Source organism: Falco rusticolus, chromosome 5 (assembly GCF_015220075.1).
Source record: "Falco rusticolus isolate bFalRus1 chromosome 5, bFalRus1.pri, whole genome shotgun sequence".
NCBI classification, from domain to species: Eukaryota; Metazoa; Chordata; class Aves; order Falconiformes; family Falconidae; genus Falco; species Falco rusticolus.
Window position 1 is genome coordinate 83,229,919 of NC_051191.1, and position 9,076 is coordinate 83,238,994.

At 42.0% G+C, this 9,076-nt stretch overlaps 1 protein-coding gene across 1 annotated transcript; it reads right to left on the minus strand.

Annotated features, from left to right (window-relative positions):
* Window positions 1-1,058: 1,058 nt before the first annotated feature.
* Window positions 1,059-8,313, minus strand: LOC119148726 (C-type lectin domain family 1 member B-like). The gene is made up of 6 exons (XM_037389256.1): window positions 5,849-8,313; window positions 4,631-4,720; window positions 3,400-3,498; window positions 2,999-3,153; window positions 2,337-2,449; window positions 1,059-1,293 (listed from the first exon to the last, which is right to left on the minus strand). Exons 1-6 carry the CDS (start codon window positions 6,081-6,083, stop codon window positions 1,170-1,172), a joined length of 816 nt encoding a protein of 271 aa, XP_037245153.1. The 5' UTR covers window positions 6,084-8,313; the 3' UTR covers window positions 1,059-1,169.
* Window positions 8,314-9,076: the final 763 nt, after the last annotated feature.

A 9,076-nucleotide genomic window follows, 5' to 3' on the forward strand; every position in this document is an offset into this window, starting at 1 on the left:
ATGTGCCTTGAAATGGTTTCCAGAATTAGTTGCTCCACCAGCTTCCTAGGGATTGAGGTGAGGCTGACCAGCCTATAGTTCCCTGGGTCCCCCTTCCTGCCCTTACTGAAGATAAGAGTGACACTTGCTTTCCTCCAGGTCCTCAGACACTTCTCCCAGTTGCCATGATGATGATCAATCAGGCAGTATTGACAGTTGTCGTGCAATGACATCTGCCAGCTCCCTCAGCACTTGTGGGTGCATCCCGTCAGGGCCCATGGACTTACGCATGTCCAGCTTGCTTAAACATTCCCTGACCTGATCCTCTTCCACCAAGGGTACATTTTCCTTGCTCTAGACTTTTCTCTGGTCTCAGGGACTTGGGATTCCTGAAGGCTGCTTTTGCCATCAAAGACTGAGGCAAAGAAGGCATTCAGTACCTCAGCCTGTTCCAGGTCCTGTGTCACCAGCTCCCCTACCTCATTCAGCAGTGAGTCCACATTTTCCCTAGTCTTCCTTTTGTCACCCACGTACTTGTAGAAGCTCTCCTTTTTGCCTTTGTCACCCCATCACCAGGTTAAATTCCTTTTGGTCTTTGACTTTCTTTGTCAAAGAATTTCTTTTTCAAATTTCTTTGGTCTTTGACTTTCCTAACTTCATCCCTGCATGCTCGGTGTCTCTGTGTTCCTTCCAGTTACCTGGCCCTGCTTCTACCCTCTGAATGCATCCTATTTATGCCTGAGTTTTGCCAACATCAGCTTGTTCGTCCATGTATGCTTCCTGACATTCCTGCCTGACTCCCTGCTCATTGAGACAGACCGCTCTTGAGCTTGAAGGAGGCAATCCTTCAATATTAACCAACTTTTTTGGGCCCCTTTTCCCTCCAGGGCCTTATCTTACGGGACTCTTCTGAGCCTTTCTTTGAAGAGGCCAAAGTCTGCTCTTATGAAGAAGAGCTGTGATCTTGCTTTTTGCTTGCCTCCCTTCCCTCGGGATCCTGAACAAGATACACCAGATACAGTTATTTAGATTTAGAAAATAATTAATTCCAAATGAAAAATAATAAATAATACCATAAATGTGTGGTTTCCAATGTATTTGTATTAAACATTATATTACACCCCTTCTCTGAAAAATCTAAACATCAAAATCTTCGTACTCTTCCAGTTCTTTTTCTGTTGAGAATCTTTTCAGATCAGCTGAACTGCTGCCTTCTCACAGATCCAGGGATTTTTCTCATAACAATTTTCGCTGTAAACTCTTGACTTACGATAAAGCACATATGCACAGTTTTGCTTGGTGGACAAATGAATCCTAGAAAAAAACCCACATCATCTTGTTAAAAGCTCTCATGTACCAATTTTAAAGAAAGGCATAAAGCATAATGTATGATTTGGACAATCACACATTATTGCAGATGTTGCTTAATCATTTTAAGGTTCATAAAGGTTTATACAAAATATTGAAGAACATAACAGCTCTTTCAATTCAAGACCGAAGGATCATTCTCCACCTGCCTTCAGCTCAAAGATGTAAAAAAGAAAGCCTACGTATGGAGCATCATGAAAGCAGAAAATAGCACTAGTTCCTCAACTGTGGTTATGTCACTCCAACCATTGCTTTGTGTAGTGGTAATTTGGGTCTGGAAACTGAAAGGCAGTGGTTGGTCTGCCTGCACAGAAACCAAATCATTCTGCTCGATGTCTAGTAGCTGTGGGAAGTGTAAGAATTTGCACCTGTTTCCAAGGAGGCATTGGAGAACTTTCACTTCACAGAGAACAGTATGGGAATCTGAGTTTCCCCCCACACGGTTACTAAAGGTGAAATACACCAAGTAAGCTGATGAGATTTTACAGAAAAAATAAACAAGTTCTCTTCAGCTAATGTTGACTACTTTTGTGTAACAAAGGTTTCAAGATGTTGCTGGAAAAGGGAAGTGAATTTGGATAATTGTGGCTGAGTAGGGAGGAAGGCACAGGCAGACTTTGCAGGAGGTAGGATGTCTTGAAGGAAGTGTGGGTTGCTTCTTATAGAGTAGTGGCATGTTTCATAAAATGAGTAGGTTTAAATAATAAAAGCAGTCACCGGTTGCACTGATTTGTGGACTCCTTCTCCTGCTCACACTTCCAGTTTTCTGAGACTCTTTCTCTGTTTCAGGGACTGTCATGGTTTAACCCCAGCCAGCAACTAAGCACCACACAGCCACTCACTCACTCCACCCTCCAGTGGGATGGGGGGAGACAATCAGAAGGGTAAAGGTGAGAAAACTCATGGGTTGAGATAAAGACTTCAGTGCACAGGGAGGACATTGTACAAGAGATTAAAACCCACCAACTATTTAAGTTCAGAAAACTTACCAGTCATTTCTCTTTGTAAAAAGTTTTGTATCATCTACCCAAGACCAGCCATCAACTCCGTATGATAATCCAATCCAGTAAGATTGTTTTTGTGATATTTGAGATATGCTGATCTATAAAAAAATGCAAAACCTTTATCACCAAGGAGCTTGTGGGTATTTTTCTTTTTGCAGTACCTGAACAACTACAGTAGAGAGAGGGGGTGATCAAGAAAGAACCAAAGAATGTAATTTCACAATGATTCTCTAAACTCCTCATCAGGCCCTCGTAACAGTTTCCAAGAGACAACATCTCTGTTCGGCATGCAGTCAGAAATATTTTGTGTCTGGCATCTCTACTAAATTTAAGACCAGGGGAACAATTCTTAGAGCCCTCTCTCTCAGAGTATTCAAAGACAGTTCCTGAATGAAAGACTCACTGTTAACAACTTTCACAGGATTCATGACACTCATGTTCACTCCTTGGCTGAATAATATCCTGTGTTGCTAGCTACTTCATCATCACACACTTGTGGCTAGATGTTCCGCAGTCTGCATTGCCTCAGACCTTGGAGACAGGACCCCAAGGTCTGTATGTAACATCAAGACGTACTTGCTGACTGGTGGGGAATTTGAAATAGTTGATACCAATGCAAAGAAATACCAGTATGATTGGAACCATACCAACTTGCTTTTGCTTTTCAGTGTAAGAAGGGTGGCATTCTGGGAGAAGCAAAATTCTTCACTTTCCGGCCACGTGGCCTTTTTTTCTGAAAAGTAGAAACAGGTGTCGCCTCCAACCCACTTCCAGTTTACAGGGCAGAGTGAACATGTGGGTCCTAGAACAAAAAGAAACCATCAGTCCCTGATAAACAGCCGAAGGGAGAGTGAAGTCAACACCCATAGGCCTAGAAAGTCAAAGTTTCCAGCTGAAATGTATATGGTCCTTTATAGGTCATATCTACACTCATTCTTTTAAAAAAACACTAATTATTTAATCTGATATAGCATATAGAAGCCTTGCTTAATCTGGTATAAGGCCTAACACATAGATTTCAGGCTGTGTGAGCAGTAGTTCTACTTACTATTGCTGTTACTGTTTGCATCACCCATTAAACACAATCTCTCCTTTAGTCCTTGTGAGTTTTCATTACATCCTGCAGGTGCCTTAGAACCTCTGAGACCTGGAATTTATGGAGATATAGAGATATGAGACAAAAAAGCTGTGATGATGCTACTGCACGATACATGCTTCATCATATATTGCAATTAAATTTTTGCAGTAGTGTGCTCACATGCAACTCTGATGCTAGTGTCACATATTGGGAGGAGATTAGCAGATGAGAAAATGATGCATAAAGAGATTTCCAAATTTTAAATGCAGTTTAATTACAGTGCCATTGCAGGCCACTTGGTAACCTAATAAAGACTAAAATAATGCAAAAAAATATGCTTAGGAAGTAATCATGTTGATCTTAAAGGTAGTTTTATAAACCTTTGAAAAAAACTAGAATTCTAAACATACTTCAGATTGAAAAAACCTTTTATTCTTAAAGGCTGGTAAAACTTCTCTGAAGAAAGAGGGGAGGATTTTTTTATGTCTCCTCCTCAACGGTATTTAGATACCAGCTTTTGGTAGCAATGGCTCCGAATGACTATGTCTAGGCTCTGTGATAGAAAAGGTAGGTACAGTCATGTCACACATGATAAAAGCTAATACAAAGATGAGAGTTTTCAGTTCTCTTGCACATCCCAGGTAAACTGGGATGAGTGAGTGAAAGAGACAGAAAAAATGGGATTTCCCTGTGAATCTGAGTACTAGAAGTGTGTCCATTTGTAACATACTAGTATGAACTAATATAAGACAGTCATATAAAAACATGAAAAGTTTATCAAAGGAATGAGACAAGAACTGTTATGCCAGTAGAGACTTGAACAACAGAAGAGGAGAAGGGAAACAACAAACTGATTTATGAAAGTCAACATTAAACTTTTAGCATTGAATTTGAATTAGAAAATAAGCAAGTATTAGATGGATAAGGATCCATTCCTTCCACTCTTTCCAAAATATATCATCTTCACTTCTATATCCTTGCTCTGGGCACAGGTCCAGAAAAAAAACCTGTGTCCCTCAAAGCCTTACGTTCATCAAGCTGCAGGTTGATTCATTGCAGGTGATTAGGAGAAGAAAGGACAGTATATGTGGGGAGGATGAGCTATGACTGTCCTTGTAGCAGTCAGTCTGCCACTTTTCTTCATTGCAGTTATTCCCAAGGTGTTAATATGAATAAAGGAACACTGTAGTTCAGCACTTACCTAGGACTATTATTCCTACGGTGAGGGCCAGGCACAGTGTAAACAAAATGATGATAGCTGGCCACCTTACAGCAAAGGGAGGAGAGTGCCCTGGGAGAAAACAACAATTTATCAGAGGGCAGGGACCCTGTTCAGCAGCACTCCCAACCCTCCATCCCTCCATAAAGAACCATCTGGTGACTCTTGAAAGAGTTTCTCTTCCAGGCTGTATTATATTTTAAGGAGCAACCCAAAGGCCAGTTGAGAAGAAGATGTGGTGCCTCGGTTAAAGAGGTCTGTTTGAAAGGAGATACTGGACATGGTTTAAACAGAACAGATGGGGTATTCCTTGCCTTTGACAGATGATGAAACTATGAAACATTGTAGTGATCCTTTGACTTAGAAGTAGGTGATGCTCCTGTTCTCTTTTGGCAGTACTGTATTACTCTGCTTTGTCAGAACAGACTAAGGAACTGTTTGCACACCATCTTACACTTTGCACAAACCCTTCCCACTCTCAGGGTACGCAGTGTTCAGGCTGTGTGCCAGCTGTAGGCTGAAACCCAGCTCAGGAAAATTACGAGTCCAAAATATCCAATGAGGTTTCCCTGGATTCAAAAGTTCCTGAGAGTTACCACCACCGAACGGTCATGGCAATGCAGTTACGATGGACCTTTCAGATGAAGGAATACTTATCTCAAGACTGGATGCCCTCTTGAAGTACATGGTTTAGCCTAACTGGAGCTATGGGACCTGAAGAAGGGAAATGACATGACCTGTGCATTCAGGATTGGTGCTGCCTCATCCCTTCTGGCCTTAAAGGCTATGAATCTTAAGCATTTCCTGAAAAACTGAGGTCCAGAAGGCAAAATGTGGTTTTTTCCTATTAGAATCTGATTGTCCTGTCTCTATAGCCTTTCCCTATAATAATATATAAGCAATAAATAAAACTAACTACATCAAAGCTGATTCCTGCATTCCAGAGTTTGATCCTGAAGCCATCTGTCTTTTCATACAGAAATTTAGGGCAAGTAATGGCAGTAGTTCCACTCTATGCATTTTCACATTCATGCATACTGTTTTTTGTCAAACAAAATGATACAAACAGTGCATTAAACATGTAACATTGAACCTATAAGTACATATTTTTCTTATTTACTGAGCTGGACAAGAGAGACTGTTCCTATTGTCATTGTCTACCATAGTACAGAAAGTTCAAAGAACAAGTGTCAGTCATACCTTGGTTGATGTTCAGGGATGTGTAGTGTCTGGCTGGATGCTGTGTCAGGTGATTTAATTTAGAGTATCCATCCTCTTCATCTGTATTTGTATGCATTATCTGAGAACTCATTCGTGGTTCAGTAACAGTCCTCTTAAAAGACAGACTAAATGATTTATGAAGGAGGAGCAAAACAAAACAAGAAAGGGCAGAGAAAGGGAGGGGATAGGAGAATGAATCACACTTTAAAGCCATAAGGCAAGATATTCCTATTCAAGTGTTATGTGTGACTCCTCCTTTTCCTCTCTCAGGGGAAGAACTCCTCCCTTCCCACCCATCACATCTCAGCCTGGGTCTGCATCCCCAGGTCTAGAGACATGTAGGGGTGATGTGAGTCCCAGTAAATCTGTGGCCTGGTAGTTCCCCTCTTTTCCATTTAGTGTTCCCATGTCTGTCATCTCCTTTGAACTTTCCACATTTTAAAACAGGACAAACACTTTTGGTTCATCTCAGAGGCAGAATAACCTCAGCTCTGTGCCTTTTTCATTATTCAGTGCTAAGAGCTAAAAATCTAGATGTCTGTATTCAGTTGAGAGCAAAGTTTGCTGCTGAAGCTATTTAGTCACACAGAGGAGGTAGTAAGTACTACCCACAGTCTGATGTCATCTTCTCAGAGGCAGAATTGGGAAATCAGTGTGAGGAAAAAGACACAGACAGGATTTAACAAATAAAAGAAGTGAGCCCTTGTGGCAAAGGCTAACCACATACTGGACTGACCTAGCAAGAGTGTAGCAAACAGGGAGAAGGAGGCGATGATTCTCTTCTTTCCATCACTTGTGAGTGTGCACCTGGACTACTATGTCCAGCTTTGGGATCCCCGGTAAAAAGAAAAACAAAAAAATCCCTTGTAAAACATGTCAATACTAAAACTGGTCAAGGGGAGAGCCACCAAGATACTTAGGAGCTGGAGCACTTTATTCACAGGGACAGACTGACAACTAGATTTGTTCTGCCTGGAGAAGGGAAAGTTAAGGAGAGTCCAGTTGCAGTCTCTTACTGCATAAAGAGCCTATGGAGAGATGGACCCAGATGTTTAGAGGTATACAGTGAAAGGACAAGAAGTAATGCTCATAAGTTGCAGGTAGGGTGGTCAAATATTTGAAGAGGTGCCCAGAGATGGTGTGTCATCTCCATCCTTGGAGATTTTCTGAACTTGACTGGACAGGGACTGGGCTTATCTGATCTAGCTTTGAAATCAGACCTGCTGAGCAGGAATTTGGACCAGATGGACTTCAGAGATCCCTTCCAAATTAAATCTTTCTGTGGCTCCATGATCTATGAGTATGAAGGGAAGACTCATCAGATTTTTTAGGGGAGAATGCCCAAGGGAAGGATAGTAGGCTGACAGAAACAGCATCATCTGTTCCCCTTTCTTGTAACTTGGAGAGAAAAATTTAGAAAGTGAGAAACAGACTGGATGCTACTTTCTTTAGTAACTCAAATTCTCTGCACCACCCAGCTACAGTAGGACCCCATTTTTCTTTTTGCAAAGCTTGACTCACAGCTTGCTGACCCTTCTGCACAGTGCTGTGTGCTCTTCCCTTTTTCCTCTGGAAGTTCCCCTACCAGGAGAACATTAGATATATTAAAAGAATGATGTCAAGAGAGAAGTTTCTGAAAGATTTGCACCTCCCTTGATGCCTCTGATGTTTCAATTGAGTAGAGGTATATTTAACATAAAACAAATAAAAAACCTGAACAAGTGAAGGCAGTGACAGAGTGAAGGACTGTGCTCCAGGGACAAAGTTATACCACTTGAAAAATCCTGTTAAACACAGAAGATACTGTGGAAAAGACCAGGCAGGCTTAGAGCAATGTGAATCTGTAGGGTGATGTGTAAATGGAAACCTGTAATTGGAGATGCATGAGCCAGAGCTGAGACCTGTGTCAAGGAGTCCAGGCATCTCCAAGAAAAGATGCATGGCAGAACCATGGTACCTTAAGTCTTAAGACTTATGTCTTAAGTGCTTTTGTTTGAAAGGAACCTCTGGAAGTTGTGTGGTTCAACCTCCTGTTCAAAGCTGAGGCAGCTTTGAACTCTGATAAAGTTGCTCAAGGACTTGTGCAGTCAAGTTCGCACAGTCTCCAAGGGCAGAGATCTCCCAGACTCTCTGGATACCTGTTCCTGTTTTTGGCCACTCCCACTGTGAATAATGTTCTCCTTGTGTCTAACCAGGATTCCCCTTACTACAGTTTCTGTTAGTTGCCTCTAGTAGGGCTCTAATCAGCCCTGGCAGAGCACAAGTATGAGTATGGTGACAAGATAGAGGGCTCCAAAGGAGCACCTGCTGATAGTCCCATGTCTACCGTTGTAGCTGTTGTCCTGGGCACCTTCTTGTCATCTTTTAGTCACCTTTTACTGATTTAAAAGCATATCAGTGAAAGATGTTATAATGGTTAAATGTTTTAAGATTCTGATTTGAAATAGATGGATCAGAGAAGGAAGATCCAGGGACATATAAGCATCAAATTCTTTAGCGAATTGGCTGACCTTCACAGAGAAGGGGTATTTTTCTTTGTTGCTTTCTACAGACAGTGCCTGTGAACACAGATTGTCACCATATTATTTAGCATCTTGCTGACAGTGTGTTTCAGCCTGCGAGCACTGGCATCTAGTGGCAAGTCTGCACCCCTTCCAGGGCAGCAGTGTGCTCATAACAAGGAGATGGAGGCCATTGGGAATGAGAAAGGATGCCCTTGGTGCAAGGCCTGGAACAGAGAGTGTAGTGGGGGACGTGAAGAGGCACTGTGTAAGCCAGGGTGTTTGGTTCAACTCTTTTATTTCTGAACCTGCCTTCCGGACATCCATGAATTCTGCTTTTTCCTATCCAGCAGCTGACGTTTAGGGTCCTCCCCTTTCACTGCCTTGGTTATCTCGTTGTAGATGGGCAAATGTGAAGCTGTTGTGCTCCTTGCACTTCAGAACGGCACTGCAGGGCTCATTCCCCCAGTGCATCCCTTTATTCACTTCGTCCCTATCTTCTCCACTGTCCATGTCCTGTTTGAAAGGATGTCAAAGCCAACAACTTCCCTTTAGTTCCCAAACCTTTCAGATTTATGATGTCTCAGGATCTACCAAGGGCTTTGCTCTCACACTTAGCATACCATACTGGGTTTTGTTTTCCATACAAAATGTGCTTCAAATGAACTGCTTCTCTGAATTCCCGGTGCCGCGGAAGGATTGTGGA